The sequence below is a fragment of the Vidua chalybeata genome, chromosome 11 (genome assembly GCF_026979565.1).
Source record: "Vidua chalybeata isolate OUT-0048 chromosome 11, bVidCha1 merged haplotype, whole genome shotgun sequence".
Taxonomy (NCBI): Eukaryota; Metazoa; Chordata; class Aves; order Passeriformes; family Viduidae; genus Vidua; species Vidua chalybeata.
In genome coordinates, this window is record NC_071540.1 from 14782687 (window position 1) to 14809207 (window position 26521).

General features: G+C 51.4%; 1 protein-coding gene across 3 annotated transcripts in view; it reads right to left on the minus strand.

The window, feature by feature from the left end:
- CPNE2 (copine 2) overlaps positions 1–26521 on the minus strand; it is a 43636-nt gene that overhangs the window by 13175 nt on the left and 3940 nt on the right. For 2 of the 3 annotated variants that reach the window (XM_053952687.1, XM_053952685.1), the window contains exons 2-10: positions 19390–19586; positions 13970–14149; positions 10925–10999; positions 8126–8197; positions 4591–4674; positions 1463–1552; positions 1152–1250; positions 328–414; positions 95–154 (exon numbers count right to left, since the gene is read on the minus strand). In XM_053952687.1, coding sequence (XP_053808662.1) covers positions 95–154; positions 328–414; positions 1152–1250; positions 1463–1552; positions 4591–4674; positions 8126–8197; positions 10925–10999; positions 13970–14149; positions 19390–19586 — 944 coding nt within the window. Of the gene's footprint in view, positions 1–94; positions 155–327; positions 415–1151; positions 1251–1462; positions 1553–4590; positions 4675–8125; positions 8198–10924; positions 11000–13969; positions 14150–19389; positions 19587–25130; positions 25193–26521 lie in introns of those variants that run through there. The other variant, XM_053952686.1, reaches the window with a different exon arrangement.

Genomic DNA, 26521 nt, shown 5'->3' on the forward strand with positions numbered 1-26521 from the left:
GCTGGTGCCAAATCTCACACTGAACCTCACTCCCCAGTTCTGCCCATCACATAGGTGTTACTACTACCGGGCAAAGAGAAGCAAAAGTCCTTACAGTGAACATCAGTTGGCAGCCTCCCAGGATGTAGTCCAGGAAGGAGAAATCTCTGGTTATCTGAAAGAAAAAACAAAAAAAAGCAGTGTTTCAGCAATTGTCATCATTGTCATCATTATTCAGGCTATGCAGGCCCTTGGAAACACAAGAGAGGCAGAGGATAAAGGATGGGGGAGCTCAAGAAGACCCAAGCTCAGTCAGGGATGAAAGAAACATCTCAGTCACATACTCACTTTGCAGGACTTGACAATGATGATCCCAGAGTTCTTGTAATTCTTTTTCTTCTTTTGCTTTTTGGGGTTAATGCACTCTAGCTCGAGCTGCAAGACATGAGACAGACCCTGGTGTGAGAGCAGGGCTGGGCTGTGCCACGTGGCTGCAGATGCCACCAGCAGCATGTCCTGGGGGCAGCCTCCCTCCAGTGCTGAAGAGGAAGGTTTTATTTCCAGGCTATAGATTGCAAATCCAGAAGAAAAACAGGCTCAATGCCTGTCTCTGGCACTACAACCTTGTGCAGTCCTAGACGGGGCACTTTCATGGCTTTGTGCCTCAGTTTCCCCAGGCAGGAGACTCAATGGCCTGCAATCCTGGTGAAGACATCAGTGCAAAGCTCTGCTATCCAGGGGTCTTCACAACACACCTTCAATCAGGAGGTATCTGCCAAGGATCTTGGCCAGCACTTCAGGGCAAAACGGGGACACCTTTGGCACAAAACTGGTGTTGAGTTGCACTCCTGGGGACCAGGCTGCCCCTGCTGCAGATGCAGCCCCAGCAGCAAGTCACAGCTCCCCTTCTGGCCCCCTAAACCACAGGGCACCTCCAAATCATGGGTGCTGCTTCAGACACCCAGCAGAGCCTGATTTTCAGCAAAGTCTGCCTTAGCTCTCTCTAGCTCAGGTTTTTTGTTTTAGCTACAGCCATAGCCTGGGTCACTCACGCTGTGGGTGGAAGGAGAAAGGAATTTGGACTTGGCTTCTGAGCACAGATTGAGGGTGCAAGTACCAAAGTCTGTCATCAACCCCTTCCTCATTCTTCCCTAAAGCATGTCAGCACTTACTGGAGAGGCATCTTGGGCTTCACACAACCTGGCCACTGAGGTCTGAAACTCCCCGATGAAGTCGTGTCCCCCATCACTGTCGTAGTCGTAGCACACCACCTGGGGTGGAAGGAGCACAAGCCAGCCTCAGAAACAGGAACTATCTCCTGCAAGGGCTGCTGAAGTCCCCAGCCTCTCCTGCTGCAGACCCCAAACAAGGAATTTTTTGTTGTTTTGGGGTTTGTTAATAAGCCAGTCCTGGGGGTTCAGATGTTTAACAGTCAACCCCAGAGGCTGATCCCCACAATACAAGCCAGAGGGCTCCCCTCTACCTTTATCAGCTTCTCCATATCTCCATCACACAGTGACACCAAAGGCACAGTGAACGGCTTCCAGACGGGGTCCAGCGTGTATTTGATCACCTGGAGGTGGGAGCAGAGGGATGCTGTTACAAAGGGCACATCCACAGGCAGAGATCAGGACAAAGCAGGGACACATCTCCACGAGCGACCCTGAAACAGCTCCCAGTGGGCCAGGCCAGGCAAGCTGTGTCAGCCCTCCCCTGCCTCCATAATTGAGACACAGCAGCTTCCCCTTCTCAGGCTGCAGCACGTGTGTGAGTTAAACCAGGTTTGTTTTCATTGCCTTGGGTGATTTATCCACCTCTGGGAGCAATTAAGGAAAACTGCCTGAGAGAACAGCTGTGGCACACTGGGCAGCACGGGCACAGCAATGCCTGAGCACGGGCACAGCCACTCACTCCACAGCTCCCAGGCCAGCAGCTACTACTTATGCCCTCTGCATCCCACTGCTTGCCCCCTACTCGTTGCTTACAGCCCCCCAGCACCCAAACACAGCCTGAATCCATCTGGGGTCTGACCACTGGGAAGATGGAGCAGCAAGATGCTGCAACCAGCCCTTGGGAAGCCAAAACAGCCCGGGGCACATTAAGCTCTCTTGTCTCATCTGTGTAACATCTGCTGCCTGGGCTGGAGAAATATTAATTGATGCTTTTTGACATTTCCTGAGAAAATGCAATTGCTTAGTAGAAACCTAAGCAAACTCAAGTGGGCTCCAGGCACACGCTGTGTACATCGGAGGTGCCTGCAGGGCAGGCAAAGATCCCTTTTCACAAAGGTGTGGTGCTCACAAAGAAAGATTCACAGGGATATTCAGGAAGTCAGGCACAGGCAGCAAATTAACCCTTATCTGTGCAAGGCAAACACGGGGGATATGTGGTGTGAAGGACCTTGGATCTTTGCAGCTGGGACAGTCACTGCACAGAGCAGCAAAGAAGAGATCCATGGCTGCTGCTGTGGGCAAACAGCTGCACGGGACCTGGAACTGGCATCTTGTTTGACAGCGGGGCTCTCACTGAGAGAGGGGGAAACCCTGACACTGCAGGAACTTTCAGTTTAGCTGAATTTATAAACACCTCCTCCAGGAGCCTGGGAGAGCAGGGGGAGCCCACACATCCCGAGATGCTGCCCACAGGCTGCCAGGTCACCAGAGTGGGTGGGGAAGGATCCAGAGCTCCAGCTGGGCATTCACATTTGTGCTTAGACAACAAGCTGCAGTGGTGCACTCATCCTGCCCTGTCACACCTGCCCTGTCTGCTGGCAGGAGAAATGCCAGCATCAGACTGAAAGCTGGCTCTATTCCTGCACTGGAAGCTGCAAGAATGGAGAACTTTATTTCTTCATATCCAGCCTCAAAGCACAAAGATGGTCACAGCATCGTAGAATGGTTTGGGTTGGAAGGGGCCTTAAAGGTCATCCAGTTCCAATCCCCCGCCATGGGCAGGGACACCTTCCACTAGATCAGGTTGCTTCAAGACCCATCCAACCTGGCCTTGACCAGGGATGGGTCACCTAACGTGGTATCCCTCTCAGGGCAGCTGGATGTATCCAGGGCTGGTAAGGTGGAGGCTGTTGGAGCATCCATTACTTGAAAGAAAACTTGTCTAGACCTTGATCCAGTGAGACAGGACAATGGGCAGCTACTCAGAGGAAACACCAGTATAGACTCTGCTCCCCACAAACCTGACATGCTTACAGACATGCCAGCAGTGGCTGGTGCACAGTCACCTTCCCATGCCTCTTCCAGAAGGAAGGGCTGGAGGCCACTCCAAACCCCCACAGCTGAGGAACACATCTTGTTGAGTCAAAGCCCAGCTACACACACTGAATCACGAGGGAAAAAGCAAGGAAGGCCCCAGCCTTCTGCTCCCACAGAAATACAGGAGAAATACTAAGGTTGATGTGAACTAAATATGCATGGAAAGGTGTGTGGGAAAGCACCAAAAATTAAACAGCAGAGCTGAGGTTATAAGGACGGCCTGTACTGGTACCACAGGACACAAGGCACTACCCACATCCTGGTGCTCATGTGCATGTGGGTGTGTGAGTGAAGGAAATCCCCATGGACTTTGCTCAGAAATGGTAAAACCAAACATATGCAGAGACTTTGTAAATAAACACCACTTTCTCCTTCCACCTGAGCTCCCCCTGTGTTCTGTTACAGCAGCTTCCTGTGATGGTACAACTCCTTAACCAGGCTTTGAGGGGACAAGAAAAGGCATGGAAAAAGAAGGGTGTGAGATGGGGTGAAATGGAGCTCTCTTCCTCTGCTATGGAAGCTGCTGTCAGTCCCCCCCACCAGTGATTCCCCCTCCTCTCTCTGCCAGCTGCCAGGAACTGTGTGCAAACTAAAAAGAGCCTTGAAACAAGCTCTGAGGAGAAGAAAGAAAGCAGTTGAAAAGTACTTATTAGTCCACTGTTAAAGCAAAATCCAGCCTTTTTCTCCCTGCCTGTGCTGTGCCTGGTATTCCTAACATCACTGGCTTTAGCAGCTTGAGAACGTGACCAGCTCAGATCAAAATACCACAGCAGGTATAAATGAGGGAGAGGAAGGTCAGCTGGCCCTGATCAGACCCACCAAGAGCTGGTACAGCTCTCTGCCTCCTTGGCTGTGGCTCTGGCTCACGAGAGACACGAGGCCGAGTGCTCATGCACTGAAACTGGAGGTGCCTGAACACCTGGCTTAGGTGGAGGTGTGGCAAAAGCTCATTTTAACCTTTTCCCACCTCTCTTCACCATCTCCCCAGGTCACAGCTCATCCTGATGCTCCTGCAAGTGGAGGGAGAGTGGCCCGGGGCGCAGTCTAAGCTCAGGATGAGACTGGAGATTACCATGGGCTTCAAGACCATCTCCCTCTCTGCATGCTAGATACAGCAGTGGGTAGCACAGAAAAGATTTCAAGACTTCACTGGCCCCAGTGAACCTTCATCTGCTGGAGTCCAGCAGCCTCAACTGGACACCAGGAAGCGAGTTGTAAGGTTTTGAAATCCCTGGATCCCACCCTGCTCTACAGACAATGGATGAGATAACGCCATGAAGGGCAAGAGGAGCTGATGTGAGGATGGAGGTGTCTCAGCAGCTCAGGTTGGAGTTTTGCTCACCTCTGTTCTGTGAACCAGCATCCACTTCCCATCATCACCTGGTTTATAAAACTCCAAGAAGGGGTCTGACTTCCCAAAAAGGTCCTGGAGGGGAGAAGAACAGGATGGGTTACGTGGTGCTCTGCAAGCAGCAGAGGTCCAAGAGAGATGTTTCTGTGTCACTGCCAGCCCTGCAGACGCTCTCCTGTCCTCATGGGGTCAGGTCAGGCACACTGGCAAACAGGCAGCACCCACAGGCAGTGTCCTGCCCACCTCCCTGTCCTGCTTGTGTGAATCCCCTCGATTTCCCCAGCACATTTTGCAAGGCAGGTGTGTTGGCACCCCAGCGTGTGTCTGTACCCAAAAAGCTCTCTGGACACAGATGCCACAGAAAACAATCCCAGCTGGGAGGCAGCTGTGTTTCAGCTTGGAAAAACATCCAAAGCCTCAAAGGAAAAACAGAATTTTGAAGTGCATGTCTTGGGGGAGAAAGGAAGAAAATCCACCCTCCTACACACAGCAGCAAAGCATAAGCAGAGGAAGTCTTTAAGGAGTTAGCTGCCCTGGTGTTGACAGAGATCATGTAACACCCTGAGATACGCAGCCCTGAGTCAGTGTGCGCTGCCTCTGCTGCCAGCTTCTCCTCAGATAATCCCCGACAAAGGGCTGCTGCTTTCTGAGGAACATGTACACACACACACCCCCCTGCTGGGAAGCAGCACGGGGGCTGCTTCGGCACCCGGCGAGGCGGAAGGCGCTGGTGGCACCGACAGGGAAACTCCAGATTTTCCAGGCAGAACTTCATTCCCATTCAGAAAAAAAAACAAATCCCAAATATTCCAGACAATCTATCGAGAATTCAAGTCATTTCAGTTGGGTTTTCCTCCTAGAGGAGGGTGGGTGTCTGAATCCTTCAAAGAGCTGGAGGAACTTTTTACGGGTTTGTGCTTCTGAGTGATGCAGTGGGGATGAGAGGGGCTGTGCATGGAGAAGGAGGAAACATGGATACTCCAGGACCTCCTGTCCACAGCAAGCCCAGGAGATGGCAGCTGGGATGCACAAGGGCTCTAGCAATGTCCCAGCAGAAAATCCATCAACATTTCTATCTAAGTCCAGCTTCTGAAGCCAGCCAGAAAAGTAAATCACTGCAAAGTCTTTTGGCTTGGGGAAACTACAACTTGCTTCAGTCAAAATTCTTCTGCAGAGAAGCAGACCATAAAGGCTCTCTGGTGAGATGAGGCTATTTTTTTCCTACCCTTTTTCACACATTTGTAGGATAGAAACACAAGCCATTCCTTCTGCAGCTTTAGGGCTACAGCACAGCTCTGATCCTGCTCACCCACCCCCTGGGCTTGGCATTTGCAGGCTTCAGAGATGGATTAAAGAACCAGTGGTGGGTACCCGACCCTGCCTGTGCTGGCTTAACCTCTAACCCAAGGCAGCTTCATCAGCACCAGCCCAGCGTGGGCTGGAGGAGGCACTGGGGAGCTTTGAAGGATGTTTGCTGCCATCCCACATGGATCAGCCTGGCTTGCAAGTCCGGTCAGCCTTGTTCTGTTCAAAGCAGGGTGGGAGATACCTCCAAGCCACAAGATTGTGGGCTGCTATTTTAAAACATCAAACCCACACACATCTCACCCCTGCAAACCTGGTGGGAGATGGAAACTGAGCAGCCAAAGGAGCTCAGCAGACCAGATCGATCTGCAAATTGATCCAAGAATCGAAATGATCCAAACCGGGTTTAACACACCATGGAGAAGGAGGGTGGAGCTGGCACTTCCAGCAGACACAGCTCCCTAAATCACAGCTTCCAGCAGCAGTCCTGGCTCGCAGCACTTGCTGGCCCCCAGCCATGCTGAAGCATCACTGCCCTCTTGCTGTCCCCACTGCTGTGGTGGCACGGACAACTCTGGCTCAGGTGGAAATACCTCCTCTTCTGCAAGATATTTTATCTTTCAACAACTCTCCCAAGAACTGATCTGACATAAGGTATAAGAGCCCCTGGCTGAATCTGCTGCTGACATGCTCCTGCTTTGCAGCTTCAACATTTAAATCAAGGTAGTGAGATGCAGGTGGAGAGAATGGACATGTGATGGGGAGGAGGACCTGCCTGCAGCCTCAAAGAGATCCCAGCCTCAGGGTAGCCATGGCAGAAGGAGCTGCCTGGGGCTGAGCACAGCTCCAGGCTGGGCTTGTGGCACAGCTTCAGCTTAGTGTACACTGAAGATGATGCCATGACCCCACCACAAAATCCTGTGAGATCCAGTCCCTTCCTATAATGTCTGAGCCTGTAGCTGTGCTCCCCAGCTTCATGCTGTGTGGTACTGGATGCTGCAGCTCCCCAGGCTGCAACCTCAGCCTTGCTTTTCTTTTGTTTATTCAATTTTTCACTGTATTTCCTAAGCTTAAACAAGTTTTACCCAGCTCCCACAGCTGCATTTCAACCATAACCAAAAATGATACAAAAATACTGTTTTCCATCCAATATCCTTATTCAAGGGCCATTTTAATTTGCATGAAGTGACCTGAGCATCCTTTGCTCATGAGCAGGACTTTGAGCACTGCAACTCTGTCCTGCAGTATGGGCAAAGAAACTTTGTCAGTTCTTGGTGACAGCAGGTGGTCACTGAGCACAACCCTCCTGCCGACACCGATAGATGAAATTGAGTTGTTTGTTGTTTGTTACCTCTTAAATGGGGCATTTGGCTCCTTGCACTAGGCAAGGTAAGTAGAAGGGTGAGAAAACAGCCATTTCCAACAGGTGGGAAAAAACACTTGGATAAACCAGATAGCCACTGAGTTTTAACAACAGGACTGGATGAACCCCATCTTCTGCCCCAGCAAATACCCTTCTGCCCGGCTGCTTGCTTTACCCTGCTTTCAAAGAAACTGAGGGCCATCCTGCCAATAAAACAAGCTCTGGAGAGACTAGGAAGAAGGAAAAAATAATATTCCCACCGATTGCTTAGCAACAGGACTGGTTCAAGAGGAATAGCTCTGGTTGCCTGGTAAATAAGGTCAGAAGATGCTGTTCAGAGAGGCTCACTGTTTCCTGTGCATCACATCCAAACTCATGTGTTACCTGCCTCTGTGAGATCCTCACTTCCTTGGAGAAGACAGGCCCTACACTTTGCTACAGAACCAGATTTTTGCCCCATTTCCAGAGAGGCTGAAGGTGACAAGCCAGGAGCTCTCAGCACATCTGAGAAATGGAGTCAAGGGTCATCAAAACTTCCAGTTCTGTCAGGAGGCAATTCCAAACAGCTGCCACTGAAGAAGTAAATCTGCTGTCTCTGAGACATGCTGATACACAGATCCAGTGCCACACTGGATGGAATCCTTCCATCTCGAGACGTGTGATGAAGGAAGAAATACTGTGACAAAAGGGAAACTGAGGCACAGCTGTACCCAACAGCCAGTGGATCTCGCCCAGTTTCACCCTGAAGTTTTCTCCAGTGGGACTGCTTTCTGTCACTGCTACACCCAAAGCAGAGATTTCTTTAGATCCCAAGGGCAGAAATTTAACATTGCATCCCCCAGACACAGCTCCACTCACCTTTTTGTCCAGTTTTCTGCCAGCCATGCTCAGAGTAATCACCCTGTTATCTGAGAGCTCCTGAGCAGCTATCTGAAAGACAAGGGAAGGCTGCATTCATTTTCAGCATAAAAAATTAAGCTTCTGGTAAAAAACTCAACCCCTTTCTTGAGTGTTTTGCTGGACTTGGTCTCTCATGGCTTTTCTGCACCAGGGCTCATTCAGGACCTCCAAGGAGGAGAAGTGTCCAAAGACTGAGCCAAGAGGAAGGAGAAGCCATATAAACCCTTGCCAGCAAGATGTGCCACCTCATCCTCCATGTCCTGGGCTGGGCATGGCAAAAAAATCTTTAGGGGAACATTTCCCTTAGGGGACATGCTGGTGGAACCCAGGAGTTGAGCCATGTCTCCACATGACCACCTGATAAGGCAGCCCCAAGGATGAAGATTCCATGAGTGCTCCTGAGGAGCTGCAGCAGGCAGGAGCACAGCCCAGATCACTTCTGAGAGACTTTATTCACACATGCTCCAGAAGGGCTTCGGCTGCCAACCCCCAGTGGGCCAATTTTGTCTGGAATATGGTCTAATCAGTCTCTTGGTATTTTAAAGGAACGTTTATAACAAAACCCCACATTTATTCATTTTTATTACAAGCCATTTTCTGAATCACTTGTCTTTTTTTTCCTGCCCAAGCATCTGCTCTCCACTTCTCCTTTCTCTGATCTCTCGAGGCGGGCTGAGCTGTTCCCCAGCATTCCCAGCTGCATCCTTCTCCCAGGGCAGGAGCCAGCACCAGAACAGCCAGGAACACAGCATGGACATGGTCCTTGTGCACAGTGTCCCAAGCACGGCTGTTTGCTGGCTCTCACAAGGGGTTGTCCTGCACTGAAATGATGCAGTGTCATTACACCAAGGCTTTAAGAAAAACTTGCAGAACTCCAGGGGACAATTTTCTACAGAATGAGCAATCAGAGGGTTGTTGGCACTTAGGAGAGCTGGGGAGCTGGCAGAGATGAGGAGGCAGAGATGCAGCTTCTGCATCTGCCTGGGCAGCTGGGTGAGGGGATGAGCCACAGCTCCTGGACAACCTCCTGGTCTTCCCATGGTGGACACAACTCTTTGGTCCACAGAGGACCCATTCACTGCATATGAACCCCAGTTTTCCCCTCTGCTCCAGAAGTTCCCTACTGCCATGCTATGGAATTATTTTTCTCTCCCACCTAGTTGCTGGTGGGTGTAAGCAGTCACCAAAACCAGCAGGAGGAAGAGAAACTGTAGGGAAGAGGATGAAATTTGTCCTTTCCTCAGCCCCACAAAAGCATGCCCAGTTGGAATCCAGCACTTTGGGGCTCACTGGAGGCTATGTAAAAGCCAGGCTGTGCAGACAAACCAGGAATGTCCTTGTGCCACCCTGCCACAGGTTGCTGGTGGCATCTTCTCTTGGCCAGCACGGACAGTAACAACATCCCTACCACTATGTCCAGCAGAGGTGCGCAGAGATATTTTAAAATTGACTTCTATAAACACAGAGGTTTGCCTTGGGATCTTCTCTCTTCAGACTTAGGGACCCCCACACAGTCCCATCTATTCAGCCAAGGTTCTTCTGCTGCATTCACCTGTGTGGCATCTCAGCTAGGAAAAGGGATAGTTGGGCAAAACTGAAGGGAATGAGGACAAGGAAGTCAGGCTTTGGCCCCAAACTCCCTGAAGCCTGCTCCTCCAGTGGTGTCCAGAGCCTGTGCTCCAGCACTGCACCAGGCAGCAGGGAAAGGTGCCCACCACACACAACCCTGTTGCCATCACCCAGTCCAGGCCGGGACAAAAAAACCCAGATCAAGAAATCCTATCAGTTCTTCAAAATTAAGCCGATGTCTCTGCCCTTTGGATGTTTAATGACACATTAGTGACAGAACATGATCTTCCTTTTTCTAAAGCATGTAACCTTTGAACTTGACTGGAAACTTTTCCAGCTCTTCCCACTCAAGTATCAGATGGGATGTCGAGAGCCTTGGGAATGGCCCCACTTCTGAACCTCACTGCGGCTTTTCCTCTTGCATTTAAAGACTAACTGCAGCAATTAGGAGAGAAAAATATCTTCCCCCAAAGCAAACAGCAACGGAGATGCACCAGGTCCCAGGCTTTTAAACCTTTCCAGTGCTTTTAAACCTGACACAGAAGTTTAACTCCTTGCTGGCCCTTCCTTCCACAACTTTGCAGCCCAGCTGCACATTTCACAAAAAACCGTAACACAGCAGAGATCCAAAAATGATGGCAGCTGAGGTAGAACAGAAACACACCTAAATTTAGTATCTTCTTTTTAAAAAAAAGAACATTGCTAAAGAGATCCACAGCAGGAAGGCCACTGCCCGAAGGGGTCTGTATCAGAATCAGTGGCTGTTGCTATGAGAGTTGTTGCCATGGCACATCCTCATCCCACAAACAAAATCACCCATCCCTGCAAAAGGAATGAGCCCTATTACCTGTCGCTGCACCAGAGGGGTCTGAGCAGGCTCCTTCTACCAGATAACAAACAACAGCAGCATAGATTTACTTTGTACTTCTCCAGACTGAGGTATTTTTTTATTTCTGAGACTGAAGCAGAAGTTGAAGACTCACAGTGCTAAGCACAGGACAGACACCGAGCAAGATCAGTGTCCCAAATCAACTGTCCTCCAAACGGACCAAAGTGGCCAGGAAAACAAGAGGTACAGGGAAAAATATTCAAGAGATACACCCCAATCTCCTGGACCCCCTGTGAGGGTCCTGCATTGCCCCCATCCACCTTCACAGGGCCAGCAGTAGCACAAAGCAGCAAACGTACCGTTATCATCCCCTTCCCAGCTGGCTTGCCATTCCCCAGAAGGAGAGTCCGTGTTATTTTCTTGCTGGAGACAATCTAGAGAAGCCAAAGACAATAAAGCCATGATTGTACAAGTGATCAAAAGCAGATTCATAAGCAACTGATCATTGCTCATGTTGGTTAATTCAGATTAAACATTTGCAAGAGTAGAAGAAAGGCACCAATATGCAGGGGTGACTGTGGGAATGTCACCACTGACACCCCAGCCCTCGGGGTGCATGGTGACAGCACAGGAGGCTGAAGCATCACTTCCCACTGAACCCAGGGACCAGTGGAGGAGCTCAGTGGGTCCTCACACAGACAGAACTACTGCAATTTGCTCCCAGCAACATCACCACTCAATCCCTCAAGGCCCATTTCATGTACTTCTACCACGACCCCTGCTAGCACCTTGATTGCAGGGCATGTTTCCATGGGTGGATCCTGATTACAAGCTGGATGCTCTCCCCCAGCATCATTCTGGACCCCCCGAGCAGGGACAGCACCCCCAAAGGCATGTTTTTCCCTTCACTTCTGGTTTGTAACAGGATAGACAGAATAAACTTGGAAAATAATTAAACCCTTGAGACTTTTTCCAGCTCAGTCAGTTTCAGTCTCCTGTAATTTTTCCTTTTGAGGTGCAGATGCCCACATGGAGATCCAGCAACCTGCTGGAACTATGTGTGCCCTGATCCCACATCCAGTGGGTTCCCCTCGAGACTGGATGAGCTGTAAAGGTCCCTTTCAACCCAAACCATTCTGTGATCCTACAATTCTTGCAATTTCAAAGCAAAAACCCTTTACCTTTGTGAGGAGCCAGCCAAGTCCCAGTGCTTTTGATGCACAGGAATCACCAGCCAGTGTAACCAGATCTTTGTGCTACGCTGGGTGCAGGCAGGACAAACCTCACAACCCCGGCTAGCAGAAACCATGGACACCCTCCAGCCTGGAGTCTGATCCCTGCTACATTTCCTTTGGCCACAGAGGTCATTACAGGCCTGGGAATGATCCAGCTGTCCTTTTAAATCCTACTACAGACCTCATTAGCTGCACTAAGCAACCTGGCTAATCTGACAGAGCTCCGATGCAAACTCAGAATTGAAAAGTCAGATTCTTCTTCAACTGCCCAGTTGTTGCTGCCCACAGCTGCTCTCTGCTTCTGAGAGCTCATGGAAACAACTCACCAAGCAAATTCCAGCCACCAGGAAACCCACGGCAGGGGGGCTGAACCCACAAGCCCCCATCCACTTTGCTGCACTCCTCTCCTCACCCTTGCACGAGTGCCACCCCTCCAGTCCACCTCTGCTCCATGACTGGGCTGTGCTGCCAGCCCATGCTGGCCACAGGGAGAGGAGGCAAACAGGATTTCAGGGGAAAAAGGGAAATTAAAGGATTCCTCCATTCCAAGCTGGTGTCTGGTTTTGGACCAAGAAGCTGACGTTGGAACTGCTGCAAAAACTGGGCATGGGTCAAGTTCTCTTTTGCAGAGTGAAAATATTGGGGTAAGTTTACAGAGTTCCAAGCTCTCTTCTTCCTGACAGACTAAGCCCATCAGCTGTGCCCAAAGACACAGCAGACAGTGATGCCACCATGGCAAAACCATCAGCTGTTCTGAGAGAGCCCCTGGATGTGAGACCTGCCAACATCTGCCCATCCCCAGCATTACCACAGCCCAGGAGGGTCTGCCCAGGCTCCTCTCTGACATAATCACCTTCCCAAGCACCAGAAGGGTTGAGATCATCTGGGAGACACAACAAGAAGGAGAGAATGGTTCAGACCCTTCCACCTTCCTCCCCACTGCGTATGGATAATTTCTTCTCCAACATGAGCCTGCAGAGCCCTGGGCTGCTGCAGAGTCACATTCAGGAACAGCAAGGTTTCAGCTGTGTCCTTATGTCCATGAATTCTCTGCTTCCACCAAGACCATGACTTTCACAAGCAGCCCTTGCTGAGCTGCCCCACACTGGAGCTGGATGTGTTTCAGCACAGCAGAACTAACAGTAAAGGATGGGTTTAAGCTGAACCACTGAACATAGGCCAGAGCTGTTGCCTGCACTCTCTTAACTTCTGCAGGAGCAGAATTAGGTCATCACAGAGCACTTCCAAAATTCCAGTCATTAAACTTCAAACTCTGTAAATGTCAGTGCTCTTCTAACATGTCAAGCTCTTGAGCTGGCAGTGGTAAAGTTCCTGGTCCTGCCTGCCACATGCAGAGCCGTGCTGCACGCTGTGTAACAAAGCAGTTGTGCTCATGAGCCTCCCTGAGCACCTCGGGCTGCCTCCCCATGCTGACCCACCTATTACAGCACCTCCTTCCTCCCCAGTCCCAGCACTGAGCACAACAGAAGCAGTTTCTCCCAGCCTCTGCATTTGTGCCAGGTACCACAGCAGCCCTCAGCTGCTGGATGCTACAAAAAGATGGAAAAAATCCCCCTCATTCCCTGCTTCTGAGCCAGAGGACAAAGACATTTGGAGAATGTAGCTGCCAGCTTCTAACGGGGTCTGGGCTCACGAATGAAAAGACCTTCCAAAAACTTATAAATCGCATTGTGTCCCAAAAGCTTTTCCACAGGAAGAGCAGAAGACATGTTCCAGCACCAACATGCTCAAGCAGGAGAAACATTTTGCTACACAACAGCAATGGACAAAACTTCCAAAAAAGAGAAAGAAAGGCAGACTACATGCATCCTAACTTTAAATATCTGGAAGTTTCCCACGCCCAAACTGGTCAGCAGGGCCCTTACTATAACCCATGGTGAAGACAGTGCCAGAAGCTTCCAGCTGATGTCTCTTTGCCAGCACCAGCAGAAACCCACACCATGACTAGCTGAGACTGGAACAAGCAGACATTCCCCACTGTGGAACAGTTCAACCTCAACAGCTGAAGTATGACAAGCAAATTAAATTTGTCTTTCCACGAAGGAGCCAGAAAACTTTGCATGGGGTAAGAAGAGCAGCTGTAACCTCACCACATCCCTGTGTCTGATGTGTTTTGGGGTCCCTTTGCTGCAGGGACCTCAGACTCACCGTGCCCAGCGTGCAGGAGAACTCGCCCAGGAAGTCATGCTCATACAGCTGTGTGCTCGACTTGTCCTGGTCAAACAGGGCAAACTTGAGCTTCTGCACTTCTTCAAAGTGGTAGTCAATGATGAACTTCTTGGCAAAAGCTGGGTTGAGGTTGTTCACGGCTGTCTCTGTCCTGTCCAGCTGCAAAGAAAAAGAGGCATTTAGGCAAGTGCATTTTACACCTTTGTCATTGAAACTGAATTCAGCCAGAGCCACCCAGAAACCCCATGGTGACCACCAGAACGAGCACACCAAGCCCTCAGCAAAGCTGTCCCTAAACACAGGCTGTGACACCCAGGTGCACAAGCTGGGATCCATTTAACACACAGTGGCACATCATGCAGAGCTGCCTCCCCGAGGATGGGGTGCATGGACAACCCTCCCCATCCAACAGCCAGGATGGAAGTGCCCACCCAGCCAAGGCTCAGCATGGACTTGAGGATCACTGAAGCCAGAATTGCTTCATGTGCTCCTAAGTCCTATTCACCCATGAACTGAGGCTCTCTGATCCTCAACCAGACCCTCACAGCTGTAGTGCCAAACTTTTTTTCTTCCAGCCTGTGCAGCCAGCAAGAAGGACAAGCAAAACAAGAAGTGTCATGAGCCAGAACACAATTCTCCAGCATTTCCCTCTAGAACTCAAACCAAAACATCCATGTGGTTTCTTCTTTATTGAAAGAAAGATTTTTTTATCCATAGATAAAAAGATAAAAAAACATCACCACAGTCCTTTTTTTTAGCAGATTTCATCAAGCATTAGTAGCAACAAGAGGCTGGAAGGGCCCAGAGACAAAACTTCAGTCACCCCGAGCTATTGCTGGAAGCAATGATGTCCCTGATGGACTGGAAGGGCAGGCACAGAGAGAGGATGGAGACTGCAAGGCGTGTGGGGAGCCCGCTGAGGGGAAGCACCACGGCTCTCTGCAGCATCCCACAGCCAAGAGCAGGGATGGGAGCAGAGGAAACTTGGCAGGCAGCTGGTGGAAGTGTGGGTTTACAACACCGCGTGGCACAGGTGGTCAGAAAGCCTTGTGTGAGCCAAAAAAACACCCTGAGAACACTCACAATGGAGATCCTGGAATGCTGCCCTCCAGTAATGGAACTTTGGTCCCAGGCCCTGTAACTCACACTGCAGGAAGGGTGGCAGCACCAGCAGGGATCCTGTCATGAGCTTGCACAAATACAAAGCCCCACATTTTGGCCAAAGTGTTAGAAACCGGGGAAACCGAGGCTGACAAACGATGGTGTATTTGCTTCTGGAAGTCCATGGGCAAGGAGAGTCTGAACTCTAATGTCAGAACCCATATTTCCCCCCAGACACCCTGAAAGGCAGGAGACAAGGGCAAGTTTAGAGCCTGACATGCAAAATATCCTTAGGAAGCTGAAAGGGGCAGGAAGGGCAATGGGCAGCAGAGCCTGAGAGCTGAACAAGAAACCACCACAGCTGGGGGTGGGAATCCTCCAGCATGCAAAGCAAGCAGGAGCTGTGTCAGAAGAGCAGCAGATGGTATCATGTTGGTCTCACTGTTCAGCCTGGAGAAGATGAAGCTCTGAGGAGACTTCAGAGCACCTTCCAGCATCGAAAGGGGTCCAAGAGAGCTGGAGAGGGACTTTGGACAAAGGCCTGGAGTGACAGAACAACAGGGAATGCTTCAAACTCACAGAGGACAGGTGTAGATTAGATGTTCTGGAGAAATTCTTGCCTGTGAGGGTGGTGAGTCACTGGCACAGGTTGCCCAGAGAAGCTGTGGTTGCCTCACCCCTGGAAGTGTTCAAGGCCAGGCTGGATGTGGCTCTGAACAACCTGGTCTAGTGGAAGGTGTTATGACAGCACTGGCATTTTGCCACATCACCCTGTTATCCCAGGAAATGGTAACATGGATATTAAAAGAGAAGAAAACACAGGCATGTCCAGTGTGATTTTATCAAAAGCTGCTGCCCTCAGTGTCTGGAAAGACCATCCCATCTCCCTGTGGGACAGCACAAAGCCTCTGGCCATGCTGTGACCCTGGCTGGCATTCCACCTTGTCTTGCAGCCAGGACACCCAGTTCTGGGCAAGGCTGAGCTGCCTGTGCATCCCAGATCCAGGGCAAGACCTCTCTGGCATCCCTGGGCAGCACCAGGCTGTGGGACGGTGGGATGTCAGCCAGAGCTGCTGAGCCAGGAATAAGAAGAGCAGAAAAAAGCCAAAAAAAAAAAAAAAAAGGCAAGCAAACACATACCTTAGTCCCAAAGAAACTCATTCAGCACAGAAGGCAGGTTTTGGAGGGGCTCAGTGGAAATGTGGTGAGTTTGCTATATATACACCCAGCGATCGCAGGGTTTTTTTGAAATTGCTCGCTTAGTCTGTCTTAATTGCCAAGAAACGACTAAAGTAAATGCTGTGTTCCCAGAATAGCCACCTGCTGCACCCCGGGGAACCAAACCCATCAACACCAGTGCGCTGTGAGCTGGCCAGGGCCACAGAGCTTCAGCCAGATCCTCCCCTCTCTGCTGCCATCCCTACCAAAGGAGCCAAGCGTCTGCCCAGGGGTGAGCTGGACCAGGAACAGAGGGCATCCACAGCTCTGCTTTATTTCAGCAGCACAGCATACACAAATCCCCCTTCAGGCCCAGGAGATGGGACTGCACAGGCAGCAGAGATGGATTTTAGGTCCTTCCATGTTCTTTGAATGGCTGGGAAGCCAGGGACCAAGGGAAACCAGTCCTTTCACACTCAAACCCTAGTCTGAAGGAGATGACTTGAGGTCCCATCTCCAGCTCTCTTCTGGAAGAGGTGGCTGAAGGAAGGGAATGAAAATCCCAGCCAGCTTGAGGCAAACATGGGAGTGATGGGGCTTTCTTCAACACCCAGATTCAACAGTTTAATCTCCTGCCTAGTGCCAGTGTGAAGCACAACAATATCCCCAGTGACAGCTGCACAAGGTTTGACCTCTGGTTTGGTGAGCACAAATCACCTTGTGACCATCATATATGAGGCCTCTTCACACACCATCCCTCACCTGCCATCAGCTCCTGCCATCCCCTTCAGATCTGCAGTCCCTGGAAAGAACAGGGCCTTTGCCACCAGAAAGCAGAAAAGCACAAGGGTTTTTAAGAGGCAGCCAGGCTAATTAAATAAATCTGTTTGGATAAGAGCCTCAAAGGGCCACAAAGACAATGAGAGGGATGGAGTGCCTCTCCTGTGAGAAAAGGCTGAGAGCCTTGGGATTGTTCAGAAGACAGAAGGCTCAGAGGAGACCCTAGAACACCTGAAAGGGCTACAGGAGAGCTGGAGAGGGACTTCAGACAATGGCATGGAGTGACAGGGCAAGGGGGAATGGCTTCAAACTGACAGAGGGCAGGGTTAGATTGGATATTTGGAAGAAATTGTTCCCTGTGAGGGTAGGGAGGCCCTGGCACAGGCCTTCCAGAGAAGTTGTGGCTGCCCCATCCCTGGAAATGTTCAAGGCCAGGTTGATGAGGCTTCAAGCAAGGGCCATGGCAGGAGGGTAGGAACGAGGTGATCTTTAAGGTCCCTTCCAACAGGAACCAATCCACGATTCTGTGATTCAGCAAATCGAGCACAAACCCAGGAAATCATCTCCAGCAACAGCCCCTGTGTTCAGTGAACGCAGCTGGAGGATCTTCCAGTGCTCAGAGGGAGGCTGCCTGGGGACCTTCAAGCATCCCCAGCATGTGGAGGTGCTTCATGCTCCAACATGGGGAGATGCTGTCTGAAGTGCCAAGGGAAGTTCGTGCTGAAGGTGCAGGACTGCCTGGATGACTGAGTGGCACAAAGGCAGCTGCAGGGCTGAGTCATGTGTCCCTTGTCCCTGTTCCTGGCACCACAGGTCAGCTCTTTCATGGCTTCTGTGAGATGACATCACCAGGCAGAGCGTTTAAACATCACCCATCTTCATTTCCCAGCCTGTGGTTTATCCTCCCTCCCTCCCCCACTCCTCCAAGGCTGATTCACAAAGATTTTTAATTCCTATTAAGCTCAGCGAGACAAAATAATTGTATTTGGGAACAAATGTTACAGCTAGAAAGAACAGTGAGCAGAAATCTTCCTGCTGGCATCAGCTGGTGCCACAGTCCCACTGCCCAGCTCAGAACCAGCACCAGGGCTGGTGCCAAAGGAGGAGACCCACCACCACAACCAGGTCCAAGGCTTGGGACATGTCCCTAATCTGGTGTGGAGGACAAAGGGGCAGTGGGGTGGGATGGGTTCCAATGGGCTTATTCTGTCCCCATCCATCCCTTACACTTCAGTTGTGTTATTAAAGCCACCCCTTTCAGACAGGAGAGGTTCCACTCAGGGCAAGAGGCACATCCGTGTGGCCAAAATCCACAGAGAACAAGGGGGTAGCTGTGACCCACGTGTCATCAGCTGCCAAGAGTCCACCAAACATCCCATAGCGAGGTTCTCATGGGCAATCCCACCTCTCCTGACCCTGCCCCAGCACCCAGCCACGAGCCAAACCCTCACAGCACCCCTGACACGTGTGAGTGCTGGGGGATCTCCATGCCAGCAGTGTCCCCGAGGTGCCACTGACCAGAGCTCAGGGGCACAAGCACACCACACCCCGTGCCAGCCCACTGTACCTCTGCTGACACCACGGCAGCAGAGCACGAGCAAGCTGCTGCTCAAGGCTCAGTCCAGTGCCCACTGTGCCGATTAGAAAGAAGGTAAAAATAGCAGAAGAAAAGAAAAACAAAAACCTAGAAGCACCACACATTTGTATCGCATAGAAAGCTTCGGGATCAAAACCGCTGGACTGAGACATTACTGACAGAAAGAAAAATTCCTGAAAAGCACAGTTAGGTCAGAGATGACACCTATCAAGGCTGGAAAGCTCATTAGTCTCATCCAGGCTGCTGAAAAAAGTTAATTGCAGACTGTGGCAAAGTGAGGCTTTCCCCTACACTCTCCCTGCTGAACGTGAGATCAGCTGCTGGACACCTGAGGCGGTGCTGGTGATTCACCAGCTCCTTGGCCAAGTACCTGAATGAGACCACCTAATTTCCCAGGAACTGGGAAAATTTTAGTTTGGTTTACATTATTTAAATCCCTTAATCCTCATTGTCTGCTGCACCCAGTGCAGGTGCCTGTATCCATCACATATCCATACCCTGCCTACCCTGCTCTCTCCCAGACCAACCATCTACAGCTGCAGGTATCAAACAGAATTTGCAGCCAATGCCCAGCACAAAGCAGAAAGCAAAGTGGGGGAAGGAGCAGTTATGACACAGAACAATTCACACACTGGTGCCACACACAGCCTCAGGAGCACCAGAAAAGCTTCCACTTCTGCTCAGGAAGGCACAAGCACAGAGAGAGGGACACCAGCACGAGCAAACCACAGGAGGAATAAATCCACACAACCTCAGGACTTACCTCCACCCACTTCCCGTTGACTTCCATGAAGAGGACGCAGAAGGGGTCGGATTTGGAAGTGACATCCCTGTCCAGAAGGTTTTGGCCGCAGATGGACAACTCGACTTTGCAGACGCAGTACTGGGAGCCGACGGGCCCCGCCGGCGTGGGAGTCATGGTGTACGCCATGGAGCCCCGTGGCAGCAGCTCCAGGCAGTCTGTGGGACAGCACAGGGAGAAACCTCAGTGCTGGGAGGCAGCAAACGTTCTGTCAGCACTGCTGAGCTGGGCACACACAGGCACAGAGCCCCTTGCTCTAAGCTACACACGCGATCTAAACCATGAGGCTTTCCTGGCTCCATCTCCCAGATGTCCTGAGTGGAAGCCCAGCAGAGCACCCATGGCCTGCTGTGAGTTTGCTCCATAAATAATAGATTTTCAAGGAAAGGTAACATCTTACCCCCTCAAGGGAGAGGGAACACCCCAACCTCTTCTTCCAGCATGCTGGGCTTTGTTTGTACTGAGAAGCCACATTTCCACACCATCTTTCAGCACAAACCTGATTGCTGTCTGGCTGTCCCCAGGCAACAGACCACAGACCTAAGCTACAAGGGGCAAACTTGAGCTCTGCAAATCATCATAGGGAAAGGGGTGAGGCTGTGAGGACGAGTGTGATGCAGGGCAGCTCCAATCCTCAATCAGCCCCATCTCCACCCAGCTCCCAAGGCCAGCAGAGAACAGCGGCTCTGGCAGCAGTTTAAAAAGTGGCAATAGTTGTTTCAGAGCAGTGAAGGCACATGTGACAAGCACTGCATGACCTGGAGCACCATTTACAGGGCCCTGACTAAAAATCCATTTAAAATCTTATCAAAAGTCTGCTGCCAAAGCCATTTTGCAGAGATAAATGTGTTTTATACCATTATTAGTGCAAAACCCCATCCCACTTGACTTCTGATACGCATTTCACTTGTCACGAACCACCAGTGGTCTTCAATGGAAAAGAAAGGGCAGAAAAAAGAGGGAAAAAAGCATTTTCAGGTTAATTTATACTAGCAAAACTTTGTGGCTATGGTTGCTAGTGGACAGTGAACTCTTCTCAGCAGCTGCTCCAATATCTTTTGTCTTCTTTTTCAAGAGTGGCTCCTGGCTCATCCACTTTATCTGAAACCCTCGAACATTGCCTTCCTCCACCTTGATAAACCATCTGCTTCTATTTGGCATTGAAACCCCAATTAATATTATCTATTTGTTTTGCCTGGGTATGAGTATTTACAAGCCCTTGTGCTGCCAGGAGCTGGGCTGCTGCCCTTTTCCCTTGCAGCTCAGCTTCCAAGCTGGAATGGGGACGGAGGGCAGGGATAGGGCGATCCCAGCAGGGCTGTGGGAGAAGGAGCTCCGGGCTCACCACCAGCTGTCCCAAGTGCTCAGCCCTGCTGCAGTGAATTCTGAGCAGAAAACAGCTCCAGCTCCCAAGGCTTGGAGCCTTCTTCTCCTGCCTGCCAAGATCTCTGCTTGGCACTAAGTCACCAGAAACAAGCCTGGGTTTAACCCCCACCAGTAAACACAAGCTCTTCACCCCAGACTGCTGCTCAGGGAAAGAGTGGTACAACCATCCCAGCTCCACAAGGTCTCAGAAACTTCTCCAGAAGAAGGAAAACCCCATCCCTGGCTGCAGACACTCGTGAACATCACCAAAACAGCACCCACGTCCCTTTCCCAAGGGTTGCTCCCCCTTGCCTAGACCAAGCCTGTCTCGTGCCATCACCCCCTGTGCACAGCAGCACAATGCCAGAACAGTGGCAGTGTCACACCAAAACGGTGGCAGTGCCACACCAGAACAGTGGCAATGTCACACCAGAACGGTGGCACATGTGGGAAACCTTCCATCTACTGCAGCTTCAAGGAGGAACACATGGAGAAGTAAAAGTCCTCATGGTTCATCCACCATGGCTGGGGGAGCAGCTCCAAGGTGCCCATCCCTGCCTCTGCTCCACCCAAGCCCATGTCGCCAGCTGCAGCTAAAGTGAAGATTTTACTTAATTATTTTTCTTTAATGCACTGATCATGTAATCAATGTCCTAAAATAGCCAAGCCTGTTCTATTTATGCTGCTGTCTGTCTCCTACTCCCTCTGAAAAGCAAACATGGGGCAGCTGTGCTGGCATGGACCTGGTCCTGCTGGAGAAGGGAGATCTGGGCTGGGTTTTTCCATCTTCCCTTCTCCCAGATCTCACTGCTGTCTCATAAAAAGCAGAGGCAGCAAGTGACTCAGTGGAAAAACCTTTTTTCCCATGGCTGGCAGACACCAAAACATCCTCTTGGTGCACAGCACATCACCCGTACTCCAGCCCCTGAGCTCAGCCTGTCTGGCTCCCCAGGGTGTGCACAGTCAGGACAGGCACTGGGACAAGGAGATGGCCAGCACCAGCCAGAGCAAACACTGGAAAGCCACCTCTCCTGCCACTGCTCTGGCACAGATCCAGCACCTTCCTCTTGCTACACCAGCACAGATCCAGCACCTTCCACAGGGCCAGGTGTGGGTTCAGCCCCTGCTGCCTCAGCATCAGCTCAGAGGCTTCACATCTGAGGCACCATCAGCGAGCCAGCACCATTCTAACACCCCAGAAAAGCTTTAAATTCAGGGGGTATTTGAGCTGGCACCGAAAGAGTTGGCGTGCCATCATCTGTATTCCAGTCTCTCCTCCCGTTTTTGTTCTCCTCTCCCCACATTCGCTGCCCTGAACAAAGTCCTGTGACTCGCTCAGCATCTGCAGCCAAATATTCTCCTGATGTTCCATCCCAGCTGCCGGCGCCGTGCCGAGCACGCAGACACGTGCTCTCCCAAGGAAACACGGCCAGGTTACCAATGAGGGGTCTCAGGGACAAGCCTGAAGGTTTGGCTGCCCCACGGTCCCGTCTGCTATCAGGAGGTGTCACAAGAGCAGGACCAGAATGCAGGGACATGGTCACCAAATCACTTTTGGCCTCCAGCTTCCAGGACCTTCTGAACTGAACATCTTTGAGCTTACAACTTTCAGGTACTTCTCTTCTCCATGGCCTGGTCACTTCCAAGCTGTTTCATGTCCACAACAACCCACAGGGAAGGGTTTTGTTGGCTGGGGGCACATACAAGCCATGGGGCTGCCCTGAATATCTAGCAGTCCCAGAGCAGTCTCATCCCATGGCATCCCAATCTCTACAGCAGATAGCAAAATCACTTTTATGAAGTGCATAAGGGTCAGCAGAAAAACCTGTGAGCTTTACTTCCTCTCTTATCTGAAAGGGAAAGAGAAGGAGATATCTGTTTTGTAAAGTAACTTGTGATGGAAGAGGTCCCCTTCCCTCTGCAGAAGAGCAGCCCCACGAGCAGCAGTTCCTCAGGCCATGCTAAAGTTCTGTTTTAAGCATTAACAACAACAATGATTTAGGTAAAACGTGTGGGGGAGGGGCTCAATCTTAATAGTACCCTAAATTCAGTGATCTCTTCCCATTAAAGAAATAATTTCTTTTCATGGCCAATACCAGGCATATTTGAAACAGACACAGAAGTACCGACACCCAACAGTGATACCATGCAAAATTCTGCTGTGTCTATCCCAGGGAAGAGGAGATCCTTCTTTGGGATGATCCACGATTTCTGTAAGAGCCCACAAAAGTCACCAGTGACTGTTTCCCCACTAAGGCTGTCCTATTGCAATTGCGGAAGCAAAATTCCTTTCCGGAAGGTGAAAATGAGAGAAGAGTATGAAACAGGTAAATTGGGGTTGTTATAAATCACATATCTGAGCTCACAGGCAGTGGACACACAGAGGGAGGAGCAGCAGTACCTGAGGGAGGATTAGGGGCAGGTGAAAACAGGTTGTCAGAAGATTGAAGCAGGAGAGGAGTGTGAGGATACAGAAACTGCTTGCCCAGAGCAGCAGAAAAGCTGAAACACAGGACACATGGAGCTGGAGACATCAGGAAAAGCCGGGATGCACTGCAGTGGACACCCAGGGCAGCTCCCCACACCACCACAAGTCACAGTGGTCACTTCCCCCTCTCCTGCTGACAAACAGAGTCATCTCCAGAATTCTTTTGCAAAGCAAGAACATTTGCCTCTCAGCCCCACCCAGGCAGTTCAGCAGATCCACAGCTTGCACCTGGTCCTTTTAGCAGCCTCGTTACCTTCTGCACACGGGTGCAATTGGTCATGTACACAGCACCTTGGTGCTGGTCCCCCAGGAAATGCCTCTGCCACAGGTGAGCAGGCTGGGAGGCAGAAAGGGGATGCTTGGTACACCCCTGTAGATGTTCCTTAGATACCTGCTACCATCAGAGGACCTTCATCTCTCCCACTGGACAGGGAAAGGCTGAAAAGAGCATTCCAGCACAGGCTGGGACTGAGCTCAAATTCTCCCAAATTCACAGAGATGTGGGGTAGACCCAGCACACAGAGATGCCCAGGCAGGGCTCTTGTTTCCAGCCTGATGCACAAGTCCCACAGTCCTGCCTGCTGGAAGCCAAGGGGACTGTACTGAGATACTTTGGTGCCTGATACAGAAGGACAGTGTTTCAGGACAACCTAATAAAGTGGAATCTCCAATGAACCCTTCCTGATGGAAACTGTCCCTAATGGGCTGAAATAGACAATGCTGCTCGTGCTGACAGCTGAGCTTCTCACAGCAGCACTGTAAAATTCCCTCTCAAGGGCTGGTGGCCACTGGTGTGACAGTGACTGCTTCTCCATTCCACACCTGGGCCATCCCCACCCACAGCTCCTCTCAGACCGCTGCTGTCCCCAGAAAAGCTCTCACCCACCAGGTCTTTGCAGGTTTGGTGCCAGTGAGGGCAGCACCCACCTTCCTGAATCCCCAAGTGCCTGCACCAACCAGCACATGGGCAGCACCCAGCAAAGCCTCTCCAGGGGCTGAGGATCAGCAGAGCCCTGAGGAGTCACCCGAGGTAACCTCAGAATCACAAATTGCAAGAAAACTCCGAGGCAAACCCTGTGGAACCGGAGCTGGACACCCCCAAAGTGGCTCATCTCATTTTGAAAATATCATCACCTGAAAAGCAACCCAAAGCACTTTCCCGTGCCCAGGACAGAGCTGAGGACACTGCTGATGTCAAACACGGATCCACCACCTCCAGCAGCCTCTCTGCCATCCCCACACGTGGCACAGCAAATGCTGGACTCCAGGAGGCAGTGGCATTAGTGAAGAGCCCGGCTCACACTGAAGGGTGGCAGGGTGAGAGTGACTCCTCCCGCCCTGTATCCCTGCTCCACCTCACAGCCCTGACCACGATCCCAAGGGTTCCCCCTTGACCACCAAACTTGCCACCCTGGCTGCTTCCTCCATCTGAGCAGGAACTGGAAGGACCTGGGGCTGCTCTGTTCCAAGCAGCCACCCTGTAGCTGAGGTGAGCTGCTGGAGGGCACCGGGAGAGGCAAAAGCCCCTGTGCCAGCATCCCTGCGGGGTGAACGCCGGTCCCTCTGCAACAGCAGGGGCACGGCCGCTGCCTGGCCACTGCTCCAGCACCAGAGCATGGACCCAGGTCCTCACGGAGGGGCTCACACCCCCCTGGCAGAGACACCAAAACTGGCAATCTCAGCAAGCCAGGGATGTGAGAGGAAAACCAAACACCTTTATGTGCTTCTGGCATGGAGGCAGCTTCGGGCATAGCCTGCCCTGGCACCGGGGACCAAAGAGCAAATTTGTTCTCCAGCCCTCTACAGATGAAGTCTGAAAATGTCCCCCAAACTATTTAAACCTACTTACCGATGGGAAATCGCGAGGACTGAGATGTTTCCGCAATCCTCAGCGCCGTCGCAGAGCCGAGGGCTCCAGGCTGGCAAACGAAAGCAAAAGCCGCTCCTCCACACCCCACGGTGACGTGGGGACAGAGGCAGCACCGCCGGTGACACGGGCCGGGAGGAGCTGCAGGGGCTGGGGGTGTGCTCAGAAAGTCACAAAGTGGAAAAAAAAAAAAAAAAACAACAAAAAAACCCAAACAAACCTAACAAAAACCACCACGGGAAAAAGTCCTTCCTCCAGAGAGGAAAGAGAGGGGCTCTGCTACCGGCCAGCTGCACCAGGGGTGCGTGTGCAGGGGGCAGAGCCCACCCTGGTGCCAGCCCTGCGCTCACTGCCCTGCTCACAGACCCACGTGTGCCTTCCAGGCTTGCTGCTCAGACAGGAGAGAAAGAGCAAATAAAGGAGCAGGGCGAGGTGAGAGCGTAGAGCTCCCCCCGTTCGGGACACACAGCGATGGCCGAGCCGCACAGACAGACCCCATTCCCGGCTCCAGGGGCACGCACGTATTTGGCTCAGATACGCCGAGAAGGGTTGCACATTTTCGCTTGACTACGAGTTTCCTCTGGGGCTCAATTTAGGGAAATCTGTGATTCAGGGCAGAAAACATCGTGATGTCACTGTGAATCGTGGCGATCACATCAAACCCTGCACACAGCCGCCCTACGAGGCGGACCCAAGGGAAAGGTTCGTGTGCCGGCTCTGCACCCGCGGCGTTCCCAGGCAGAAATCCACGCCGCCCGTTCCACGGGTGAGTGGGAGGCTCAGTCCTGCGGGAGCAGCCACAGGCAGCACCCGTGGGAGCCCCTGTCCGAAAGAGGGAAACGCCAAACACAAATCTCCTGCCTCCTCAGGGCAGCGATGCTCTTGTCAGACCACCTGCTCCAGGTGGGACAAACAAGCAAACCAGGAGATGCAGCAAGGGAGGACAAGGCTCTCTCAGGATTTGGGGCATATTTTAGCTTCCAGTATTAAAAATTCCCTGCCCCATCCTCCAGCAGCCGTATGAAAGCTGGGCACACTGTCACAAGGAGGGAGGATAGATCTGTTTCAAAACTGGATTTGGAGGGAAAAGTGGACTTAATTAAAGCCAGGCCCTATGGAATGTAAAGGATCAGGGCTGTGGGGAGGGCTGCAAAGGACACGCAGCCATCAGGGCCCCCTTGCAGGTCAGAGGGAACCTCCCACATCCTAACTATACAGCATGTACGTAACAGGCTGTTTAACTTATTAACCACTTTCCTATGCTATTGAAAACAAAAATGCTGGCTTTCTGAATCTTAATTGTATTCCTATTCCCAGCCAACACCATCTATCACATGTGAGAGGGGAAGAAAAAAAAAATCACCGTTTATGTG